The 26,936-nt window shown below is 38.4% G+C and overlaps 1 protein-coding gene across 1 annotated transcript in view; it reads left to right on the plus strand.

Moving 5' to 3' along the window:
• Positions 1-3,780: 3,780 nt before the first annotated feature.
• The window catches only part of PFD1 (PREFOLDIN 1), a 117,241-nt gene continuing 94,085 nt past the window's right edge, over positions 3,781-26,936 (plus strand). Inside the window, 2 exon segments of the mRNA XM_089374164.1 lie at positions 3,781-3,953; positions 16,988-17,051. Coding sequence (XP_089230290.1) covers positions 17,028-17,051 — 24 coding nt within the window. The 5' untranslated portion in view covers positions 3,781-3,953; positions 16,988-17,027.

The following is a 26,936-nucleotide window of genomic DNA, read 5'->3' on the forward strand; positions in this document are numbered from 1 at the left end:
GCTTATGTCAGATTTGTTTAGAGGGACCATGGATCCCACTATTATATATTATGATGACCAAATCAACATCAAAATGATTGAGGATCCCAGGTTTTTGTGTTAGCACAAGTACCACTATATTGGAAGTTTGGTATTGGTTGGGGTCGTGAAGCTACAATATGTTCCAACAATTGAATTAGTATTTGATATGTTGATCTCTCCCTAAGAAGTTTGAATATTTAATAAGCATGCTTGAATTGATGGAGATCTCTAATTTGAGGGAGAGATGAGTACCTTAGGCTGCGAGCCTGTATGATGGTACTTGGGAGGACATCTTGATGATATATAAATCCCTTTCTAGGGTTGATGATTTCTAGATCCTTGTTGTGTTGGTGTCTTGACCTAGAGGATGTACAAAGATCTGTTGGAATTGATATATTGGCCTAGATGATGCTGGGATCCATGATAAGTAGGTGTCTTGAATGACATTGGGGCCCCTGATGAGTTAGTGTCTTGGTAATTGACACTTGGATCCCTGATGATGAGTTAGTGTCTTGACACTTGGATCCTTGAATTAGTGTCTTGGCAGGAAGCCTAGATGACACTTGGATCATTGAATTAGTATCTTGGTAGGACACTTAGATCCTTGAATTAGTGTATTGGCAGGTAACCTAGATGGCACTTGGATCTTTGATGAGTTGCGTTGGTACCTTGGCAGTTTTGGCCTAGACGGTATCTAGCATTGTATATGTTGTTGTATTCTTCTTAGAACATTTCAACTTGAGGTCAACCTTGTACCAGTTGAACAATTATGAATACCTCCCTAGTTAAGAGGGAGTGTTGAAAATGTAACTAGTATTGGTATTCATAATTGTTATTTGGCTCATGACATGATGTAATTCTTATGTATGTGTAAATAGAAGAAAAGAAAAATCATTAAGCAAAGGAAAATTATTTTTATATGCATGGGTTTCATGCTCAGTTTATTATGTTTATAGGTCAAAGCACCCATTGAGTGCTTCTAGGCTTGTGACATGAGTCATTGTCCTTGTGACAATGTATTAGACCCTTCTTAGGCTTTTTATATAAATAAATAAAATTATTTTTGTGTCAAAATGATAAGTTATGCCTCCTCCACCAAGTCGGCCTCAATGAAAGAATTCATCCTCTCTTGAAGACTATATATTAGCAGAAGATTCAACCTATTGTGACATCCATCTAAGAAAGTAATCTGAAGTTTCGATCTACATTTCTAAGGAAAGAAAGGTTTGCGAAGAAGGCAAGGAAGAAGAGTATAAACTCGAACAAGAAAGAAGGAATCCCTTAACAAGCAAAAAAACCGCAGTTACAACGTTTCTACCCACATATGAGAAATGACTGAGGTAGTACAACAAAATTGTAGGGCCAAGTGTGCAAGCTGAGTATTTTAGAAAAAGAAGAGAGGCCAAGACCACATTTGTGAAGATTTTGACTTTGACCTTGATGTTGTTGACTAAACTTTGACAAGTTTATCTTTTAAGGATGACTTGGTGGATTGGAGGAGACTTATTGCTGGCCTAGAGGTATTGGTTGTATCATTTTGAATTAGTTCTTGAAGAACAAGAGAATTTTGGTTGAGTTTTCCCCTAAGAGAGGGGTTTTTCCCTGGCTCAGTGCCTACATCTTGTGTTTTTTGCTTTGTGATCTTCATAGTTTTTGGCAATTGTTTGATGATGCAAACATAAACATTAATAAAGAAGCAAATACATAATCACAAATAATAGTCATGCAAAGAGAAATCAAGTTAACAAATGACCTAATGTTGCCCTAAGGATATCTCAACAAGTAAAAAGGTCCAAACTAGGGCTTGTTCTCCTTTAGACTTTTGGTGTGCTAAAACACATATAAGAAAGGAAAAGTATTTAGATGAAAGAGGCCTAACTGCCCTTGGCTCAATATAAACAACAAAGAACAAGCATTTCAAATGGGAAATGTCATAATGTTTATTACTACCCTAGGTTAGACCCTTAACTAGGTTTTGAAGTAAGTGATTGTGAAGAGAGAAAATATATAGTGAATAGAGAGCAAACAACTACGTAAAATAACAATAACCTACTTCAATGAACTCTCAAAAAATAGACTTGGAACAACTATCTTCATATACATGTACGAAATGTAGCATGCACTAATCAATCTTTAGAAATATGTATTTAAAAATGCATGTATGAGACCCTTAATGGCCTTAGTTTGGAGATACCTTTTCGACCCAATAGTATTTAGGAACCTCCCTCAAGGCAATGATTTTAGAATACCAAGATGTGGGGATGGGATTGAACCAAAGACATCCTAAAGTGATCAACTTGTCTAAAAAAGAGAAAATAGAGCCAAAGATGAAGAAATCCATGTCGAAGGAGCCTTCACATGGTTTGAAAGTCGAATATATATAAAAAAACTAATCCAACATAGTAACAACATGTAAGAAATAAAGATTCGAGATCCTTAACAAAGACCTAAGAGGTTGCTCAAATAGATTTGAGAATGCCCTATGGGTGTGGGTGAATGTTAGGCTAGTTGTTAGACATGTTGACTTTTCCAAATGAATTTCATTGTAAGTTTTGACCCAGGAACCACATGTGTTTTAGGTATACTACAAGTGATTTTGGAAAAATACTCCTAATTTGCAAGCCATGGTACACAAGTGCAATATGGTACAAAAAGTTCGCAACACAACACATGCCAAGAACAAGAAGGGAGAAAGACAATTTGGCCATGCAAAGCCCTTGAAAATTGTGCATAGGAATTGAGCATATTAGAGACCAAAAAAAGCAATTTTCAATAAAGACCAAATGCACAAAGCCCAAGGCTTGCTTATGTCACTTGGAAGGTGTGAAAGTTGAAATCCCAAAGAATACAGGAAGGCCAAACATGTGACCAAGGGTCAATAAAAGGGGGCTTTATCAGAATACTAGACATCAAGTGGAAAGACCATGATCAAGTGCCTAAACTAAGATAAGGTGACTCAAAGAAAGTAATCCAATATCAAAACGCTGTTGTAATCCATATACAAGTATTGTACAATGAATATATGATAAATACTCTCTACATTTACTTAAAAAAGATATATATATATATAATGTGAAATCTATATATTACATATCACCTTATCACACACTTTTTATTCATGAAGAGAAATAAGAACCAAGGTAAGACTACTTGCAAATAAATTCCAAATACCAAAATTAAATGAATTATCATGAAAATAAACTAAAAACATTAAAACAAAAATAAAAAAATAAAAAAATAATACCATAAAGAAAAATAAATAAATGAAATCACACCAATATTATTATTATTATTTTAATACCTTCCCCCTAAATTTGTGGAAACACATTTTGACAGTGAACCAAAAAAAAAGGCAGTTGTCTATAACGCGACTTTTTGAAAGCCTTTCCGGCCGGTTTTTCCGGTCTAAATCAGGTAGGAATTTATTGGAATCGCAAGTTTGATAGCTAGTTTCTACTCAATGAAAGCGTCCCAGAGGTTTTCGAGGGTGTTGAATCCAAATATGCAGTTAAAAAACCATTTTAACTGCAACAAATCAAGATTTAACCTCAATTTCTTCCGCCGTCACCAGAGGTTTTCGAGGGTGTTGATCCAAATATGCAGTTAAAAAACCATTTTAACTGCAACAAATCAAGATTTAACCTCAATTTCTTCCGCCGTCACCGGAATCTCCAAAAAATCACATTATAGACAACTCCAAAAAAAAAAAAAAACACCACATAGAAATTACACCTTAACCCCATATCAGTCCACCTTAAAGGGACATATCTCAAACAATTTTTTTCCCTAACGGTGCTGTAGCGGAGATACTTTAAATGGTGAATGAAAACCGCCTGATGCCAAAAGTGGAGTTGCGATTTGAACTCTGAAACTCGCGACATCCGAGTTCTGATCAAGCGATTTTCGGGCATTCTCCGTTCGAGACTTCGCAGGTAAATTTCCGTTCGTCTTTTTTGCTGTGCGATATATTGTGGATGTCTTTTTTTCTTATATTGACAGGCTTTCAATGCCCAAAACGTCCATAGACTGAGGTCAACCCAGAATTGCTGCATTCTATGTCTAAAACCAGTGCATCACTCTGCATTATTTATACACAAAATTGTGGGGTGGATACAGCGACCTCTTTAATTCGATAACTTTGCTACCGTACGCAATCCATTTCCTTATTCCTTGGTTAGGAATCAATTTATTGAACTTGCTAACATTTCATTCCAAATGTCAAGCCAACAACTGCTAGAGCTTTCCTGCTAACTTCCACTACATACTTTCTCAAGATTTGTGCCATGCTAAACACTACCAAGAGTTAACGAAGAATTATGCCATTCTAACCACTACCAAAGGCTAAAGAAGCAGACTGTCAGCAGGATAATAACATTCATTTGGATACTATTCTCGGTTAAACATTGCAGAGCTTCCAAATTACTATCAACTGATCATGTCTGTTAAGGACAGTGGATTGAATTTCTACGAAAATGCTCTGCTCTAGCCTTTTGGTTAAAACCCATAGACACAGGTAGTTGGTCTCGAGTTTTTGAATATATAACTGTGAATGGTTTCTATATGCACAAGGACCTCTGCACTTGCCTTTCCATCTCTTAGGTGTTGTCGAGGGTTCGAAGAGACAATGCGACCTCTGCTCCTGCCTTTTCATCCCAGATTGGGGTTTAGCATATCATTATGTAAGAATAGCATTAGTGGGTACATTCCAGCAATTGAAGTTCATATATTTCTGCATATTATGTGCTGATTAGCAATCACACAGCTCATACAAGACTTGCAATCATCCTAAAAATGTCTGGTGGCAGGAATTTACATGGACCCCGAACTCAAAGATGTAACCTATATGTACTAAAGACCAGCATAGTACAGATTGGAAAAAAAATGTAGAAATTGGCATTAGATCCATATTAAAAGGGTAATATAGAGTCTAGACTAGTCAAGAAATCAAACCTGCATCCTCTGTGTTGGTTCGTGGTAGAGTTCCTCTTCAAACTTGGTGTCCTTGGTGTCTAAACAAAGCCCAAGTATGATTACAGCAGACCAAACTTAGCAATGACTGGTTTCCGTCTGAGAAGTTTGACTATTTGAATACATATCAGTCCTAGGTATAACAAAAATTGCTGTCAAATGCCAATGCAGAGTGTGCTGATGATTAATGGGGTGTACTAGGCCATATTCAACAGATTCAATCTTGACAGATTGCTGCCAGTCTATATTCTCTTTCCAAATGTCACAGACTTTGACTCATTGACTTACGTTGGGCCAAGTTTTGAACAATATCGACTAGGGTTATGCCAGAAAATTCATTTTAAAACTTAATGAGATGAATAGACCACGAGGGTGGTATTTTTATCTGGGATATCTTTAGGGTTATGACAGAATTCATTTTAAAACTTACTGAGATGAATAGACCACGAGGGTGATATTCTATTTTGGATATCTTTAGCATCTTTTACATCTTAATTAATCTCATCTTTTCTGTTGCAATATAACTTTATTGTCTTTTATTTGGACAGTTATTGCAAGAACTAGATAGGCCAATTGATTCTAATATATTATCTTGATCAGCATTGAGTCTTAAAGCACTCTAGCTTTTTTGCATCTTTTTCTTGTGTACCTTTACTTATTATGCTTCCTTTTTATTTTTATTAGCTAGCTGATTAGCCATCAATTATAAGCTTAGGCCTTCTGATTTGGCATTGCTCCAGGAATTGCTATTCCACTGCCACATTGCACTTTAAGATCCTGGTTTTACTTTTCAAGTTTTCAATCCCATTGACCTATTTTTGTTATTTTGTGGTCATTTGTTGGATATCAATAAAATTATCTTGTCTTTCTTTATCATTTATATACTTCTGGTTAATTTCTTTCTCACATCTGTAGGTTTGTTAGTTAGTTCTTGTACAACTACATATTCTCAGTTAGACCTGACATGTGATCTCCTCCTGAAAATGCTAAAGTTTTCAGTTCTAGGTTACAGGGATAGAGGGATAACCATAGAATAGAAGCATGCACACTATTCTATTCTTATATTTTTATGATGTTGTTTAGTGATTCCGCTAATCTTAGATATATTAATCTTTGAAGAAGCTTTAGGCACTTTATAAAAGTTTGATTGTTGAATGATAAATCTGTATTCACACTGTCTGTACTTTTGAATCCTGTTGACCAGCTTTGTGGTCATTCGTTGGACATTAATATAAATATCTTTTTTTGTTTTCGACAAAGAAAACATAATTTTTATTGATAATCGGAATGAAATTACATATTTCAGCTGCAAAGAGCACTTCCATAGAGTCCTCCTGCATTTTCCATCAAACTGAAGGTCACCAAAAGACTGTAATCAATAAGTTTTTGGTCCATAAGGATTCATAACAAACTGAGAGGAAAATATTCTTCTCTGCTTTACAAGACTGTCTGCAAAATATTTTTATGCATGATATAGTAAGCCATATAGTTTTCGTCCAAAACATCAATATAAAGCTTAAAATCTTCCCAGAAATACAGAGAAACATATGCAAAACATATAGTAAGAGAATGTATGAGTAGTGGCAATAGAGGAACCCTCTCTGACCTCAATCAGGGTTATCTGGCATTTACTTAAGAATTGACCATCTTTTGAAAGGGACCCACTGTGTTATGTTCCTTGAATACATGAGTGTAAAAAATGAAGTCAAATCTGGAATTTATCTCTTTTAAATTGTCTTCCAGGGGACTGAGCCCAACATTTTGAAGAAGTGAAGTGCCAGCCATTCAATTTATTACCAAAGCAGAGTCCCCAAAAATATGTATTCTAGGACAGTTTTGTCCATTGCATATTTCACAAGCGTCAATGCCATTAGATAAGCTGAGTTATTAGATCCAGCTGATCATCTATCAAATACAGTACTTCTCCAGCTCTGCTGAAATTTTGACAACTCTGAAATGCCCAGTTATGGTCTCAACGAGCACCCTTGTGAAGAGTCCCAACACAGGTGCTAACTAGGGCAACAAAATGGGAAATGCACCACTATCACCTCAGTGCTATTTCCCCATCACTTTAGGCCAGCTCCTACAAGCCAAGCGGGGTATCCAAATCTATGAAGATAAAACTCTACGACCATGCAAGCTTGTGATTTACTTTAATGTGTGTGTGACAAGACAACACACACGGATTCCAGTAAGTAGTTAAATGCTTCAAAGGGATTAAAAATTAGAGACAAAAGCATAAATCACAAGTAGATTCAGTTGAAGGAGAGTCAGGAACTAGTGGATGTGTGCATGCCAAATCTGATATGAGATATATAACAGTATTAACTAAAGATTTTCATTAAAGGCTATCAATCAACAAGTGAAACTTCAAGAGATGCCCAGGCCTCATTCAAGCTATTTTAAGGCACAAGAATGATGCTAACAAGCATGAATCAATGGTACAATGTGTGCTATGATTACCAATTGATTATATGCTGAAAAGAGGACAAGTGGCTGTCATTGACTTCTAAATCTATTATATGATGAAAATCACAGAAATTTCATATTTTGGGCATTAAAAGACCACCTAAGACAGATTTTGCAATGCAAGTCAATATGCCTTGGATGTTTCCACTTGGGCAAGATATATACCATACAACAACAACCCAACAACTGTTAAAAACAAGTTCTAGAGATTTTTAATCATTAATTGAAGAAGAAATTTTAAAGTAGAAGGTGAATCCGCCTAGGGTTTCTAATATGAGCACTTGGAATTCACCAATAAAATCTTGAAATAAAAGAGGAGGAATTATAAGCACATAAGAGATTACATTCACCACTAGATATGTAAGGTAAACTTGTAGAAACAATCTATAAATGAAATACAGGCTAGGTATGAGTAAGGATATACTTTCAAGCACCAAACCCTAGCGTTAGGTTCACCAAATCTGATTTCTATTGCTGCAATTTAATTTTCAGATTTCATAAACACCTTAAATAAGCAAAATGTATAGGGCCATTTTCTCTTCTAAGATAAAAAAATTGAACACAAACCATTGAATAAAAATGTGTAGGAAATAAAATAAATCATTAAATTTGCACTAGACAACAAAATAAATCTAAATTTATATTTTTCTTTGAGTTTTAACCAATGCATTTCTCTTTCTTTTTTTAGGATTTTTTGGTTGGTTGTTGGGAGAACACAAGCACCCTTTCTTCAATTAGGGCTTATGGGGTCAACATGTATCCCCCTCTAAGAATTGGTCACTCCTATCTTAAGGATTAGAGTAAGAGATTGGAACCCTAAGGTAGAACAATCTCTTATCTATTCAAGATCCTCAAGGGAAAAATCTTCACCAAGAAGATCAACTATGGCTCAAATAAAATACTTACAAACCTTGTCAAAGATGGAAGATTGAGCACTTACCAAACCAACAAAGGAAGATGGAAGAGAATAAACCCTAAATGTTTCCCTCCAAGTGGTAGAATTACACCTCAAATGGGTTGATCTTGAAAGTTAGTAGAGAATGAGAAGGAATTAGAGCCTCATCTATAGATAAAGGTTCTCTTCTTATTCCAAATCGTTGCAAATTGTTGGATATCATTTGATCTAGAAAGCTAGTTATAGTCTTGAACTATCATAACAAATCCTTTATGCACCAAGAAGACAACCAAGAAAGGGAGAGCTCCAAGAATTGACACCAAAACCTCCAATAGGTAGATCTTCAACAAGTCTTATTTTGAAATGATATCTAACAATTCATAATAATTTGGAATGAGAGGAGAGCCTTTATTTATATATGAGGCTCTTAATCCCTTATCATTCTTTATTATTTTCCTTCTCCTTAAAATTATCCTAGGAGAATTACAAAAAAGTGATTTGTTATCACATGAGTAAGGAGACTAAGTAAAAAACAAGTAAATGATGCCACATATACATATTATTTTCCTTCTCCCTAAAATTATTCTAGGAGAATTACAAAAAAATGACTTGTCATCCACATTAATAAGGAGACTAAGTCAAAAGCAAGTAAATGATGCCACATATACATAAAATACTCCAAGAGAGTGGACGTTCCATTGAAAAAGCATAATCCAAGGCTCAAAACATGGTGTAGATGCCTCCTAAGCCAGTAAAAGTCCAATGCCTAACCACCTTATGTGGAATGACCTCATAGAAAGAGTGAAAAATATCCCATGAATTGTACAACTCCTTTAAATGTTCTCATTAGTGACCAAAAGGTGCCTCCAAGATGTGACCATGTCCACATCTCAAGCAAAGATCCTCTAGAAGGCATAGAAACTTGAAAGTGACTCTCCGAGTCACATAAAGTCATAAAACTATTAGATTTCCTTAAACCTAGTAAATTGGTTTGCAATTTCTAACTGTAAAATCCCAAAAATATAAACAATTGATGTTTTGGAAACCTAAATCACAAATACACTGAGTGTCCTAGCTAATATGCACATCGTAAAATAATTTAGAAGACAAACACATCAAACATAGAACACAAGATATACCCAAAAAACTTCAACTTTGGGGAAAACCTGCAACGCTATGTGTATTTTATTATTTTTCAGCAACAAAACATTTTCTTTTGAGAATTACAACAAGGGAGAAACTTACCAATTTATCACAAGAAAAATACTCATTCACTCTCCAGCTAAATTGATTACCTTCCCGCGCATTGGATCCGTGAAATTCTTGCGCGGACCAACATTTTGATTAACACGTGCTAATAGACCTCTGCGTTAGTTTGTAAAGGCTCGAACTTCACTCTATTTTTTTTGCTTGGATGTTGTGATTTGCTGAAACCCTCGCTCTTCCTTTGTTGCTCTCACACCTACTTATGCTCAACTGACTTGCCACCAAGTCACTCTATCCCCTCTTATAATTTGGACCTCAACCCTAATCTCCTCCTCAACGGTTGAGATTAAATTGTGATCAATGGTTGAGATTAAATCATAAGTTAACTTAGGAACTTTTACTTTTTCTTAAGTCTAAATTTAGGTATAGTTAAATAAATTAATATTTTGCTAAAGTGACAGTCTTCTATATTCTTCTGCTAGTCTTAACACTTAGACAAGCAAAACACTTCCTGACTCCAATCAACAAAAACGCCCCATCACTATCGTAATATCCGCATGTGTGGGTTAGCCCTCAAATCATGTGTAAAATAGCCCAAAAGATGATCTAATGAGAGAGTGCTCTAGGGACCTCAATGTGGCATATGCAAATGATGGCCATGCATCCATAAGTAGCCCATTTGTGCCTCAGAGGATGTGATTAGTTCTTCAAGAAACAAACAATCTTGGGATTTGTGAGACTACCTTGAGAAATGTGAAAATGCATGAGCAAATATAGCATCATCTCCAAGAGTCCATGGCCAAAGTGTGACAAAACATGGATGGTGAGTCCATATTATGGCATAAGATAAGTGTCCTCCCAAATAGGTATGACAACCTGTACAACATGAGCAACACTTTTATAGAGAAAGGAGGTGAGTTAGACAAAGACTAGAGGCTTCCCTAGATCAAGTTAAATTTCTAATACCAGCCAGATTTATTTTCTCATGACATTTTATTTTATCCCCATTTTATTATTTATTTACCGAAATAATAACTGATTTACTGAAAAATAAAATCACTAGTATCTTTAACTTCTAGATTAAAAATATGCAATAGAATGTTAGATTCCTAAAACCCGGCTAACTAATGTGTGAATTTTCACCAAGCAAAGAATGAAAATCTAAACTTTAACTTTAAACCCACAAATATGCTGAGTTTTCTAACTTGCACGCAGCATGAAAACAAAAGGAATATATGAGGACAAGCACACCATAAAAACAATACACAATAAATTTATTCAGGAAACCCCAATCTAGGGAAAATCTACAATCTTGGTGTTTTATTGTTCAACTTAGCAAAATCTGCTTAAGGAAAAGATCACATCCAAGAAGGAAAACTTCCCTTTCTCTCTCCGCAAGCCCTCTACTCAGTTGTATCATGTATGCACACTGCAAGCACACTTTGCCTCTTTTCTGCGTATTGGTAAAGACTCGAACTCCCTGTACGACCTCCTTCTCGCAATTATATTGGCCCCTGGAGAGGTATGTGAATGGTTGGAAGTGATTCTTGCTGAATCGACCTTCTCTCTGCCTCTTTCACGCTAATCTGAAACCTTAGCGCTAAGTTGAATCCTTCTCTCTCTCTTCGAGTTGAGCACCAAGATGTCTTTTGCATAATGACCAAGTTTTGTGCCTATTTTCTCTATTAGAATTTGACTTGGGCCCACACGAATGGCTGAGATTAGATCTCCTTGTACGACCGAGATTGATCTAATTTTTCACTATAGAAAATTTTTAAATTTTCCTAAGTAAAAAAAAAATAGAAAAAGGTAAATTGTGCCTTGGCCCCACTTGTGGGTCCCTCCACGAAATTTAGTGCACTTGCTAAATATGGCAGAACCCTTCCTCTAACTTCATTTAACACTCCCTCTTAGAGATGAAGGTGTTCTGAACAACACCTAGTTTGTCCTTGAAATAGACAAAGCTCTCTCTAGGAAAAGCCTCAGTCGATATGTCTGCTGTTTGCTATGCTGTAGGAATCTACTGAAGTCTGACCTTGGCCCTTTGAACACAATCCCTGATATGATGATACCTAATCTCGATGTGCTTGGAGCGGTCATGAAACACTGGATTATCTGAGAGCTTGATGCAGCTTTGATTATCATAGTGAATGACTGTAGGGTCGAACTTTTGATGGAAGAGCCTAGCAAGCAACTTCCTCAACCAAATGTCCTCATAAGCTGCAAAGCTGGCAGGCATGTATTCAACCTCTGTTGAGCTCAGTGCCACCGATCTCTGCATCTTGTTGAACTAGGAAACAACTGCTGACCCAACATTGAAGACGCAACTTGAAGTACTCTTTTTGTCCGTGGAACCCTTTGTCCAATCTGCATTAGTGAAGCCTTCCAACATCACTCCATCAACCTGTCTATACATCAGCCCATAATCCACTGTGCCCCTGAGGTATCTAAGAATATGTTTAGCAACAACCTAGTGTACTCTAGTAGGCTTTACCATGAACTGATTCAATTGGTTTACTGCATAGCAAATGCCAGGTCGTGTGTTCTTCAGATACATCAACGATCGGTGGAGAGTAGCATCCACTCGCTTTGCTCTGCTAGCATCTATCTTCCTCTAGTTCGTCACTAGAGGCGTGGTCATGGGTTTGCAATATTGCATGTGGAACCTCTTGAGAATCTCTAGAGCATACTTGCCCTGTGTCAAGAAAATCTATCCATCTCCTTGCCAAACCTCCAACCCAAGGAAGTAGTGCATGAGCCCTATATTCTTCATGTCAAACTCTGCTGCGAGATCCTTCTTGCAGCCACTAATGAGCTTTTCATCCCCTGTAAGTATGAGGTCGTCTACATACAACACAATAATGAGAAGTTGCCCCCCAACCATAATGTAGTATAGGTTAGGGTCAAATTCACTCTTGGTGAAGCACAATCCTAGAAGATAGCTGTCAATACGCAAATACCATGCTTGTGGGGCTTGCTTGAGCTCATAAAGAGCTCTTTTGAGCCTGCACACATGCGTCTCCTTGCTATGTGCCTCTAACTCCTTTGGTTGCTCTATGTAAATCTCTTCCTCAATAACACCATTGAGGAAGACATTCTTCACATCCATCTGGTGGAACTTCCACCCCATCTGAGCTGCAAGTGTTATAATGGTCATGATAGATGAATAATGGGCCATGGGTGAAAAAGTCTCATCATAGTCAATTCCCTCCACCCTAGAAAACCCATTGGCTATGAATTTGGCTTTGTACTTCTCCATGCTCCCGTCAGCTGCTTGCTTAATCTTGTAGACCCACTTGGATCCAATCTCAGATCTGCCCTCCGACCTTGGCACGATCTCCCAGACATCATTTTGCATGATGGAAGAGTACTCTTCCACCATAGCATCACGCCAAACTTGTTGAGAGGCTGCCTCCGGATAGCCAGAAGGCTTCTGTGTCTATGGCCTCAGTCATCAAGGCCATAAAACCTGATATCTCTAAGGTTGTTTGCTCTATTTGAATGTAGAGCTGGGTGCCACTACCTTGTCCTGAGCTTCTTGAATTAATTTATCAACCCAACTTGGCCTTCTCTTGGCTGTACTAGGTGTCACTGCTATAGTGGGCCTTGCTTGCTCCTCTCTCTCCTCTTGCTCCTGCACAACCTCCCCATCTGACTGTTGTATGACTTGTTCAACAACTGGTTGTGATGTGGTTTGAGGGGTTGGCTAAGCCTCCTGCTTAGGAGCTAACAACTCCTCCACTTGTGCTATAATTTTCTCATGCTTTAAGGACTTCATAAGAGCCCTTTCCTCCTCAAACTTGACATCACGCCTAATAACTATATTCCTTTGTGCTGGTACGTACACCCTATATGCCTTGGATGTCTCACTGTAGCCCACGAAAATTCCTTTTTTTTTTGTTGTAGGTTCTAGCTTTTTCTGACTCTCTGAGGTCACATGGTAGTAAACTGCATTACCAAAAATTCAGAAGTGTGAGACATTCGACTTCTTGCCGGTGAGTGCCTCCTCTGGGGTAAGTCGTCCAAGTACCTTATGTGGACTCTTGTTCTGTAAATAAATTGTAGTGTTGCATGCCTCTGCCCAAAGGAATAATGGTAGTCTAGTCATGCACCATGACCCTGGATGCTCCAATAATACTTCTGTTTTTGTGCTTTGCCACTCCTTTCTGTTAAGGGTTATCGGGTGTGGTGAGATCTCTCCTGATGCCCTCCTTGGCACAAAAATCATTGAAGGCATTATAGATGTACTTCCCTCCATAATCAGATCTTAGTGCTTTAACCTTATTTCCTGTTTGGTTCTCCACCGATGCTTACAACTCTTGGGATTTTGAGACCACTTCGTCTTTCTTCTTCATGAAGAAGATTCACATCTTCCCTGAATGGTCATCAATGAAGGTGACCTAATACCTGTATCCCGTGAGGAATGGAGAAGAAAATGGACCACATACGTCTGAATGAACCAAGTCCAAGAGGCCCTTGGCTCAATTTTCACTGGTGGGAAAGGAAGTATTGGCATACATGCCAAGTGTGCAACCCTTGCACATGTCATGTTGGTTCGTGTTGCATTGTGGCAACCTTGTGGTTATCTCCCTGCGGATTTTCAACACTCCATGGTGTAAATGGCCCATATGCTCGTGCTATAGCTCCCCAAGGTCTCGACCCTGCTCACGATCCTCCTTGCTGCAACTCAAGGCCACGATTGTCTCGAACTGTAGCCTGTAAAGGTTCTTCACCCTCACACCAATCTACTTCATAGCTTTAGAATTTAAGGGCTTGAGGTAGGCCTTTCCTTTACTGAAAATGACCTCATAACCCTTGTCCTCAAGGAATGTTTTGAAATATGTAACTAGGTTCGGTCTTCATAATGTCTTATGTAATCTTGATTTTATGTATTTGATGTAAAAGAGAAGAGAGAAAATATTATTATTTTATAGCATGGGTTTCATGCTCTAGGTCAAATTTGTTTTAGGTCAAGCATCCATTGTGTGCTTCTAGGTTTTTTTCAGAGTCTAGAAGTCAAAGAGTCATTGTCATATGTACTAAGACCCTATTGGGCATTTTGTATCATGTAAGAAGAATTTATTATGAGTCAAAAGTCTCCCTCCAAGACCAAGTCGGCCTGCAAGAAGACAAGTTGGCCTACAGAGATGAAGTCAACCTCACTAGGGCTATTTGAGCCTCACAAGAAGCCTATATATAAGATGGAACTTAACCTCATTTGAATATCACTCAAGCAAGTTTGATCACAAGGACAAGAAGGAGATAAAGAAGGACAAGTGAAGGAGAGAAGAACTCAAGGAAGGAGAACCGAAGTTGTCGATCTAAATGTTTGTGTCTATCCTCTCACACGTGCGGGCTGCAGCTAGTGTTCCTGAAGTCACAAGGATTATAGTAAAGAATTCACCAAAGCAGCCGAGATATTGTTGCTAGAAAAACAAGTTAAGAGGCCCAGTATCTAAGAAGAAGAGCAAACCAAGCGAAGGAGAAAAGGACTCAAGTCTGCCCTAAAATCATTCACACGTGTGAAATTGCAAGAGGGTCGAAAAAGTTGCAAACTTGCTGAAGAAGCTGAAATTTGTTGCAAGGGTCAAAGTTGTGCAAAAGAAGAAGTGTTTGACTTGGGTTGACTTTGTGAAAGAGAAGTTCATCAAAAGGGAAGGTTGACTTGGTCTTGGAGGGGTCTTGGTCTAGAGTCTAAAGGTCTTGGAATTTGTCATTTGAAGATTCTATAAGAAGAGAAGAATTTTTTGTGGGTTTTCCTCTCTAGGAGAGGTTTTGGCCCTGGCTAGTAGCCTATATCCTATGTCCTCTTGTTCTATTGATTTTCATAGTTTGGTAGTTGTTTGATGATAAGAACACTATAATAATCAAGTAAAAAAGAAGCTAATTACAAGTACTACAAGTTAAAGTAAAAGAACATCACAAGCAGTTATCAAGTAAAGAGAAATCACCCTAATCTAGCATTTGAGACTGATACCGATACTCTTTGAGGATGAGGTAGGGCATCTAATAGGCAAGAGTAGTCAAAGAGGAAATTCCTTGAGGATGTGGAAACCCAAGACAGGAATGGTCGTAAAAGGACATACCTTGTGAACATCCAGATGGGGTATGAAGGTGTCTATAAATCATTTGTCTCTCCAACATTGTGCTCTAATCTAATGGAGAGATGGTGTTGTTAGTCAATGCCTTGCTATATGACAATGCTAGTTGATATGATGAGATGCACTGATATAAGCTGAGAAGATAGCTAATTACCAATCCGACTCTTATGAGAATTCTTCAGTATGAGAATGTCCATGTACCTTGTATGTATTATCAATACCTCCCTAGTTAAGAGGGAGTGTTGAAATATGTAACTAGGTTCGGTCTTCATAATGTCATTGTAATCTTGATTTGTGTATTTGATGTAAAAGAGAAGAAAATTATTATTATTTTACAGCATGGGTTTCATGGTCTAGGTCAAATTTGTTTTAGGTCAAGTACTCATTGTGTGCTTCTAGATTTTTGTTTAGAGTCTAGAGGTGAAAGAGTCATTGTCATATGTACTAAGACCCTATTGGGTATTTTGTGTCATGTAAGAAGAATTTATTATGAGTCAAGAGTCAAAATTCTCCGTCCAAGACCAAGTTGGTCTGTGAGAAGACAAGTCGGCCTACAACTATGAAGTTGGCCTACAAGGATGAAGTCGGCCTACAAAGATGTAGTAGTTTTTGCTGGATAGTTGTATGGATGAAGATATGGATCATTTTACTCTCTTTCGCTGAATCATTCGATGACAATCTAATAGGAAGAAGAATTTGAAAGGGTTTTCCCCATAGTGGGTTTTGCCCTGGTCTCCGACCAATCCTGGTGTCTATGTGTGAATGCTTTTCTTCTATTGTTCTTTATGTTCCGCTGCATTGATGATACCGATATTGTTCTTTTTATATAATTGCATATGTTGCTGAATAATGATGTAAATCTGAATAATGTTATGGGGTGAATGAAATCTTTTAACAAAGAAATGCAATTATCAAAGCAAAGAACAATATAGCCCTAAGAAAAATTAACAGCAGTTTCACTTAAGTCCATTGTAAGCTAGGCAAAATAGTGGTTGTATTTTAATTCATCTCAATATCTTACTGTAAATGCCTAATTGAACAGAGAGTATTTCTGTTTATTTTGTAATTTTGCTCTATGCAATGACCTAAAATCAAGTAAAATGTTCTTTCAACTGCTCACATTTGCTGTGATAATTTCTCAAATTTATGGAACCATTTGAGTTTTTCTTGATACCATAATTGCTCGCCTTTGCTGTGATAAATTTTCAAATGTAACCATTTGAGTTGTTATTGATACCACTATTTTGTGAGTTCCTTAGTATGTGCTTGAACTTTTTAGCATGCTTCTAATATGGTATTATTTTTTCTAACTTCCTTGTTATTGCAGAGCAAACTTGTAAAGCCTATATTTCTGGGTGGCTGTGAAAATGGCAGGAGAAATCAATAGAGAGGTATTCTTTTGCACTATAGGATTCATTATAACCCTTGTTTGGAAACTTAATGGTAGGTATCTTTGAAGCTGGATTCTGATAAACTTTTTGATATAATTCAAACCTGTATGCTACATCATTAGAAGATCCTTGTTTGAACAGAGCATACCACTTCTTTATATTCATAGAACTTCTCCGTGTTTCCTTCCCTTCTCCTCTCCAAGCATTTCCTGCTCCCTAACCCCTGGACAAGAAAACAAAAGTTAAAAAAGGAAAAAAGTTGTAGATGAGCATGTGATTTCTTCTGAAAGGAAGTTCAATGGCTATGAAATTTTGTCTTAGAAAACAGGTATGCCAGTTGATCCCCCAAAATTCAAAGCTAACAAACATCAGAGGACCTCAAGAATCATCCAAGAAATACAAGACATCCTGGTAGCTGCTGGATTTGAGAAGATTTGAAGCTTAGTTCTCTCAAAATGCAACCACTATTAGAGCTCCTAAAAAAATCAAAATGATTTTACTGCCATAAAATAAACAGTACTTCAGCCTCTTATTGAAAAGATAAATGGAAGGACCAGCCCTAATGCTGGAGGATCCCTCAAACTGGTGCAATTGGAAAAGTTGTAAGTTCAGTATTTGTCCAAATGGAAATGTAATGGCTTATGAAAGTAGAAAAATGAAGGAGATAGAACAATGATACCTTCACCAAGAATTGCTAGCAATAATCCATACCAGCAAAATGTCTATAGAACAGAAGTATACTCCCACTTAAAAAGGACATCTCCTACAATGTAAGACAGATGGTCATTAATCTTTGACCAATACAGATCTAAAATAACTTATAAGACAAGACAATAAAATATTGTAGCAAATATCCATAGTTTTAAAATTCAGAACTGGTCTTTGACTTGGCCATCGATCAAACAGGATTTTAACTTGGAATTGGATCAACTTGGATTCAATGAACTGGTTTTAAAAAAATCCATAAAAAAATTAATTTTTAATGAAAAAAAATATTTTTACGATTCCAAACCATTAGAGAGAAAATATGTTTAAGATGTTACTCACCAAAAGTGATTATGTAAATATAAGATGTTATAACATTGTCATGCCAGGATTTCTTGCCAATTTCATTCTCAAAACATGTATTAATTAGATCATTCAGCCAAATATGAGAGCTATTAGTTTCAAACTGAGCCACTGTGACATTCAAAACATCAGTGAAGTGAATGCTGTAAAGAAATCAAGTATTACTCTTCAAATGGCATTTGTGTGACAACGTAGTGAATCCATTCAAGTAAGTTCAAACTTCTTTAATCCATAACCAGCAGATGCTATGTGATTGGAAGTTCCTGTTTTTCATTAGAATTGTCCTTGATGAAAATGAACCATTACACCAAATGCATCGAATGCATGTGTTTTTATCTATTAGGTCACTTACATGCCATATGTAAAGTTAGGTTGCCAGCTGTCATCAGATTTAACCAATTAACTTATAACCAGAGATGTACTTATGTTCTTTTCTGCCCTACTGATCATATGAAACATCATTTCAGAGATTCTGCCAATCCTTTAGAAAAAACCCTCATGGAACAGTGAGTGATACATGAATTTTTGACACAATTTAGTGGGTCCTTTAGTCATCTTCATTATCAAATTTATACTTTAATTAATTCAGATCAGATTCAAACCGAAATAGTCCTAAATGCATTTTTTTAGTTGCAAACAACTAGTCAGGTTCAAGGCCTGGCACAGAGTAGGCTAAACCCTTGAACAAACCAGCAAAAATAAAGAAACACTTCAATTCAATTAGGTGGTCATTTAACCTATAGCCATCAATTTAATTCCAGGAATGCATTTAGATCGTTAACATGTGAAATGAAATGTCTTGTGATGTGTCAAGCATGAAGGCAAAAAACTATCAGCCATCGCAGATCAGATTTGCAAATCCTACATGTTAACTCAAATTTTCGCATATAATTTTTTAACACTAGTCATTTAAATTGTGCTTAAGGTATCATGCTAAATCTATGCATAAGTAAGGCAATGAAGTGTTAGATCTAACACATGAAGAACAGATCGATTTAGATAGAAACACTTCATGGGCTTGAATTGCAAAAATACCCAAGTTCACCGCTGAAATATGGAAGAATTAGCAAAATAAAACAGGCCAATTAATGACGGGATAGGATGATTTGGACCTGTTTGTACTAGTTTGGTACAAAACTGGTACACCAATCTGGGTTGATCCCTGGCCCTAACCAACTGGCTGGTTTAAAATGTCCAGTTATAGATTAAGTTGGTTTTTAAAACCATGAATTTTTTTCTCTTGAATATATGTCATATCCTGAGTACAAAGAAATGTAAGATGTGAGATAAAGACAGAATAACATGATGGCAAAGAATGTAATCAGAAAAGATTATGTAACAGCAATGCACATTCATATAACAGTAGGTAACCTTCTATGCATGCACAAATATAAAGATAAAAGATTTCCACGTCAATATGATTCTTCAACCAAACAGTGAATGTATCCAATCAAACCAATAATCCACCAGCAAAATTCTGATTGAATGTCTCTATTTAGTAGACCAACATTCCAACTATACCTTATGCTAGCACTATCTAGTACTACTATTACTCTACTAATTAACTTACTGTCTACTGTGCTGCTACTGAGCGTGTTTGCTGTTCAGGGGGCTTGTGGTAGCCCTTTCCAATTCCAAGTATACAACTGTTGTTGGAGTGGTTTCCTTAACCTTCCCTGTATCGACTTAGTTTCTGCCTCACTCAATGACCTGCTAACTGCTAACCAAATCTCACATCTGTAGTGGGCTTCAAAGTTCGGTGTAACCTTCAGATAACTGGAGTTAGATGAGGATGGGTTCAACCAAAGTCAGAGGTGCGCTAAGTTTGGCAGAGGGACCCACATGTGGACCAAGGCACAATTATACTTTAACATATCATTTGTCTTAAGAGAAATTTAATTTCTCCTATAGTCAAAAAGTGAAATGATCTCGGCCCTTCGTGGCGGTAGTGGGCCTAGGTCGATTTATAAGAAGGAAAAAGGGTGCTCACTTGGTTCATTCATGCACTAGAGACTTGGTGGCAAAAGGCAGCAAGAAGAGAACACTTAAGGCTAGGGTTTCAGCGAACTAGGGCTTCAGATCAATGCAGTTTAAGGGAGAAAGAGAAGCATACAAACCTCAGATCTTATCCAGCATCCATAATACTTCAGCCAAGCTGTGTTCAAGGCGCATAAGGGGTCGTACTCAGGCCATATTTAGCTGTGTGGATTTGTACAGTGCGCAGGATGACTGGGCTGTGAGGCTGAGCAAGGGTGTCAACTTTCAAGGTGTGTTGAGGAATTTACAGAGGCAAAGGGAAGCTTTCCCTTCTTTGTAATATTTTTTTAACAATACTTTTGCTTGATCAGCCTAATAAAAGCCACCGAGTTTGCAGGTTTTCCCAGTTATGGGTTTCCTAGGTAAAATTTGTTGTGTATAGTTTTAAGGTGTGTTTGTCTTCATTTGTTTCTTATTTTCTGCTGCATTTTAGTTAGAAAACTCAGTATATTTGTGGATTGAAGTTAAAATTCAGTTTTCATCTTTTTGCTTAGCATAGTTCACAGATTAGATTGCTAAGTTTTAAAGGAAAACTAACATGTTATCAAAGCCAAGTCTCCGAGTGAAGACCAACACCCTTGTTTTGACCTCAGGAGCAGGTTCAAGGCGCAATACAGTTGAAGGCTGCACTAGGGTTTCTAATAGTGCGACCTAGAGGTTTTGACCCACAAAGCGCAGATTTTCCAGTCAAACCAACGCGCTAGAGTTTCTGAAGAGTTCTATCAGCAGAATGTCTTACCAAGGTTTGAGACCAAAGCACAGTTTGGAGGGAGCAGCAAATTTCTGCTCGTGGAAGGAGAGGATTACTATGGTGCTAGAGGAGCAGGTTGTGAAGGAGTTTGTGGAGAATCCACCAGCCACACCAACTAATTCTTAGTAGTTGGCTCAGCATAACAAGAATGATGCTAGAGCAAGGAGGATTATCCTTGAAGGAGTCAAAGACCACATTATACCACATCTTTCCGGCAAGAACACTGCCAAAGAAATGTGGATAACCATTTTGGGCTTATACCAAGGCTCAAGCAAGTCTAGAAAACTTGTGCTCAAGGACAAACTCAGAAACATCCAGATGGGCAAGTCTGAGCCCATAATCTCTTATCTCACCAGGTTCACTGAGGTGAAGGATAAGTTGGCTGGTGTGGGGGAGACAATACTTGAAGCAGAGATGGCGAGTCTTGCGCTATTAGGGCTTCACAAATCATGGGATAATTTTCAGGACGTTGTGAGTGGCAGATAAAAGCTTCTAGACTGGGAGCGGTTGTGGAGTGACTATGTCTAGGAGGAGATTCGAAGGCAGGCTAGATTTGGACCTCATGTTAAGCATGACGATGAGGAGAACTTTTCCCTAACTGGCAATGGGGGCAAGGCCAAGAACAAGAGTGCAAGAGGGGCCGAGTCCAGCTTCAAAGGCAAGAAAGAAAAGAAGGATCTCAATAAGATAAAATGCTTCCAATGCCATTAGTTTGGACAATATGCCACCAAGTGTTCTTAGAGGAAGAAAGGGTCTAAGAAGGACCAAGTGGCAACTTCGACAGAGGTGCATGAGTTCAGTGCCAAATTTGAGGAGTTCTCGCTCGTAGTTTGCATGGCAAGCTTAGTATCCAACAACATATGATACATTGATAGTGGAGCATCCCGCCATATGACTGGGAACAAGGAATATTTTAGTACGCTGATAAAGAAGGACATGTAGTTTCACATTGAGCTAGGAGATGATGGTAGGTACTTGACCAAGGTTGTAAGTACTGTTAGGTTGGAGAGGGAGTCTAGTAACCCTCATCATATCAAGGATGTCCTCTGCGTTATAGGTCTTAAGAAGAACCTTGTTTCAGTTTCAGCCCTAGAGGACAAGGGTTATGAGGTTATCTTCAGTAGAGGAAAGACTTTCATCAAGCCCCTCAATTTCAGAGCAGCGAAGTAGATCAGAGTGAGGGTTAAGAACCTCTACAGGTTACAATTTGAGACAACCAAAATTTTGAGTAACAAAGAGGGAGGGCTGTGAGTAGGGCCGAGACCATAGGGAGTTGTAATGTCCCTATTTCAGTTTCCTCTATAGTACAACTAGGATGGATTTCTAGGGGATGTGATGGCCAGGCCACAGGAGCAAGATTACATCATCAGGGGTCCTGGAGGGGTCTTGAGGGGTTTCATGGTATCCGATGGCCACAGGAGCAAGATTACATCATCAGGGGTCCTGGAGGGGTCTTGAGGGGTTTCATGGTATCCGATGGCATTTGCTTGGCGTATTCCATCATCCCCATAACTTGCCTTTGTTTAGTTGCATTTTGACAACTTCCGTAAAACGAGGCTATTATTGAGCTTAACTTAATTAATTATGCTTGAGGTGGCATTCTGGGGGGAATATTTGATGGAACACCTCAGTGTAATAGCTCGTTGGAATAGGAACAAGAAGATCTACAAGATGGGATGATGAGAAGAGATTTCCAGTGGCCAAATAAAGTATGGTGAGCGATTTACCATTTTCCTAGATTAAAAATGACTTTAATTAGTCACTTAATTAAATAAAAGGAGGGGAAAAATTAATTGAAGTAAAAAGGCCAAAAGTGACTTAAGTGAAATAAAATTAAGTTAAAAGTCACTTAGATGGAGTCAAAGGGGAGCTTCTGGAATTATATTAAAATAATGAAAATAAGATACTTCTAGAAGCTTGGAGATCTATCTATTGAGTCTTTAAAATGAGGAGGAGGAGATCATTTGGGGACATCTTGGTTTGGTTATTCATTTTTTATAGTGAGGTTTGGAGAACGAAGTTCTCAGCGTTAGCAAAGCTCTAGGATGAAAACCCTTGGGTTTCCATTGTGTGTTGGATGAAACCCCAACACTCTTTGAGGAGATCTCATCCAGAAATACCACAGAGCTTCAATGGTATTAGTGGAGAACAGATTTGGAGCAATTGGAGCGAGGATCATCTAGATTCTCGATTTGACCTGTATTTCCAGTTGTAGCTTGGGAGACCAGTGTCAGCACTGTAGCAGCATTTTGGAGGTCATCCTAGCTATTCATCATCTCAACTATTGGCATATAACTCTGCTCTTATAATATAATAAAGGTGAGTTTATTATTATTACAATATTTCTAGTTGTTGTAGTGTTCTATGAAATTGTTAGAGTAATAACATTTCTGGGTTTTATATTTTATTTGCTGGCAATTTCTCTAATGTAAAATTGATGGATTTTCATGATATTTTAGATAAAATGGGCGACATGATTTTTTGAATGAAATTTCCGATAATTTAATGAAATTATTAAATTGGGATATTATAGGAGCTTTGGCACTGGCGTATGGGCCATTTAAACCATGGAGCGCCGAAAATCCTTAGGGAGATAACCACAGGGTTGCCACAGTGCAACACAGAGCAACACGATGTATCCAAGGGTTGCACACTTGGCAAGTATGCCAAGACGTCCTTTCCCAACAGTGATAACTGAGCAAAGGGAGTTTGTGGTCCATTCTCTTCTCCATCTCTCATGGGATACAGGTACTACGCCACCTTCATTGATGACCATTTGAGGAAGATGTGGATCTTCTTCATGAAGAAGAAAGATGAGGTGTTCTCAAAGGTCGTGGAGTTCAAAGCCTTGGTGGAGAACCAGACAGGAAAGAAGGTCAAAGCGTTGAGATCAAATAATGGTGGGGAGTACATCTCCAATGCCCCCAAGGATTTGTGTGCGGAGGAAGGCATTAGGAGGGAGCTCACCACACCTTATAACCCTCAACAGAATGGGGTAGTAGAGCGCAAGAACCAAAATATTACTGAAGCGGGCAAGGCTATGTTGCATGACCAAGGACTACCATTATTTCTTTGGGTAGAGGCATGCAACACTGAATCTTTTTGTAGAAAATGAGTCCACATAAGGTGCTTGGACGAGTTACACCATAAGAGGCAGTTACACCATAGGAGGCATTCACTGGCAAGAAGTCGGATGTTTCTCACTTTCTGATTTTTGGCAATTTGGTTTACTGCCATGTGCCTTCAGAGAGCTGGAAGAAGTTGGAACCTACAAAAGAAAAGGGCATTTTTGTGGTTACAATGAGACGTCCAAGGCATACAGGGTCTACGTACGAACATTGAAGAAGACAATTATCAGGCGTGATGTCAAGTTTGAGGAGGACAGGGCTCTCAAGAAGTCCTTGGAATGTGAGCAGGCCGCAACACATGGGGAGGAGCTGCAGGCTCCTAAGCAGTAGGCTCAACTAGCTCTTCAAACAACGTCACAAGAAGTTGTTGGGTAGGGTGTACAACAGTTAGATGAGGAGGCAACGCAGGAGCAGGACGAGAGGAATGAGCAGGGCCCACTCTAACAGTGACACTTAGCACAACCAGAAGAAAGCCGAGGTGGGTTGATCAGTTGATTCAGGAGGCTCAGGACAGGGTTGGGTTACCCTACTCTACATTCAGGCAGAGCAAACAACCACAAAGATACACAAGTTATATGGCATTGATGAGGAGGCAACATCTAAGCAAGTTTGGAGAGATGCTATGGTGGAAGAATATTCTTTTGTCATGCATAATGACGTTTGGGAGATTGTGCCAAGGTCAGAGGGCAGATCTGTGATTGGATCCCAATGGGTCTACAATATTAAGCACGAAGCTGACGGGAGTGTGGAGAAGTACAAGACTAGATTCGTAGCCAAAGGGTTCTCTTGGGTGGATGGCATTGAATACGATGAAACTTTTGCATCCGTGACCTGCTATTCGTCCATTAGGACCATTTTAGCACTTGCAGTACAACTGGGGTGGAAGATCCACTAAATGGATTTGAAGAATGCCCTCCTTAACGAAGTTATTGAGGAGGAAATTTACATTGAGTAGCCAGAGGGGATTGGGGCACATAGTGGGGAGACACGTGTGCAGGCTCAAGAGAGCTCTATATGGGCTCAAGAAGGCCCCGCGAGCGTGGTACTCTCGCATTGACAACTATCTTTTGGGATTGGGCTTCACCAAGAGTGAAGCTGACCCTAACCTATACCACATTATGGTTGGGCGGCAAGCTCTCATTCTAGTGTTGTACATAGACGACCTCATACTGACAAGGGATGAGAAGCTCATCAGTGATTGCAAGAAGGATCTTGCAACAGAGTTTGACATGAAGGATATAGGGCTTATGCACTATTTCCTTGGGTTGGAGGTGTGGCAGGGTGATGGACATATTTTCTTGGGACAAGGAAAGCACACTATAGATTTTCAAGAGGTTTCGCATGCAGGATTATGGGCCCATGGCCACGTCTTTGGTGACAAACTGGAGGAAGGTAGACGTTAGCAGAGCAACACGAGTTGATGCCACACATTACAAACAATTGATTGGGTCGTTGATGTATCTTGTGAACACACAACCTGATATTTGCTATGCAGTGAACCAATTGAGCCAGTTCATGGTTGAACCTACTAGAGTGCACTAGGTTGTTACCAAACATATCCTCAAATACCTTAGAGGAACAATGGATTATGGTTTGTTGTACAAACAGGTTGATGGAGTGAAGCTGGAATGCTTCACATATGTAGATTTGGTAGGAGTACCGTAGGACTCAGGAGGTTCCACAGATAAGAAGAGTACTTTAGGTTGCACCTTCAGTGTTGGGTCAACAACTGTTTCCTGGTTCAGCAGGAAGCTGAGATTAATGGCACCAAGCTCAACCGAGGCTGAATACATGAACTAGCCTAGCAACTTGTGAGTATCTGGTTAAGGAAGCTGCTTGTTGGGCTTTTCAGTCAGAGGTTGGAGCCTACAATCATACATTGTGATAATAAGAGTTGCATTAAGCTCTTTGACAATCCAGTGTTCCATGACCACTCGAAGCACATCAAGATCCATATCAAAGATTGTGTTCAGAGGGGCAAGATCAGACTTCAGTACATTCCTACAACAAAGCAGACAACAAACATATTGACCAAAGCTTTGCCTGGAGGGAGCTTTGTCTATTTCAGGGACAAACTGGGTGTAGTTCATAACACCTTCCTCTCTAAGGAGTGTTAAATGAAGTTAGAGGAGGAAGGGTTCGGCCAAAGTTAGAGGTGCACTAAGTTTGGCAGAGGGACCCACATGTGGACCAAGGCGTAGTTATACTTTAACTTATCATTTAACCTGAGATAAATTTAATACCTCTTATAGTTAAAGAGTGAAACAATCTCATCCATCCAAGAGATCTAATCTCGGCCTTTCGTGGTAGTATTGTGCCTAGGTCGATTTCTAAGAAGGAAAAAGGGTGCTCACGTGGTTCATTCACGCACTAGAGACTTGGTTGCAAAAGGTAGCAAGAAGAGAAAACTTTAGGCTAATGTTTTAGCGAACTAGGGTTTCAGATCATTGCAACTTAAGGGACAAAGAGGGGCACACAAACCTCAAATCTTATACATCATCCATAATACTTCAGCTAGGTCATGTTCAGGGCACAAAAGGGGCTGTACTTAGGATGTATTTAGCTGTACGGATTTGTACAATGCATAGGTTGACTGGGTCGTGAAGCTGAGCAAGGGTGTCTATGGGTGTTGAGGAATTTGCATAGCCAAAGGGAAGCTTTCCCTTCTCTGTAATATTTTCTGAACAATACTTTTGCTGAAGCAACCTAATAAAAGTGACCAAGTTTGCAGGTTTTCCCTAGTTAGCGGTTTCCTACATAAAATTTGTTGTGTACAATTCTATGGTGTGTTTGTCTTCATTTGTTCCGTATTTTCTGTTGCATTTTAGTTAGAAAATTCAGTATATTTGTGGATTGAATTTAAAGTTTAGTTTTCATGTTTTTGTTTGGTAGAGTTCACAT

The sequence above is a fragment of the Pinus tabuliformis genome, chromosome 8 (assembly GCF_031772625.1).
Source record: "Pinus tabuliformis cultivar Carrire ecotype Pingquan chromosome 8, CPIR1, whole genome shotgun sequence".
NCBI lineage: Eukaryota > Viridiplantae > Streptophyta > Pinopsida > Pinales > Pinaceae > Pinus > Pinus tabuliformis.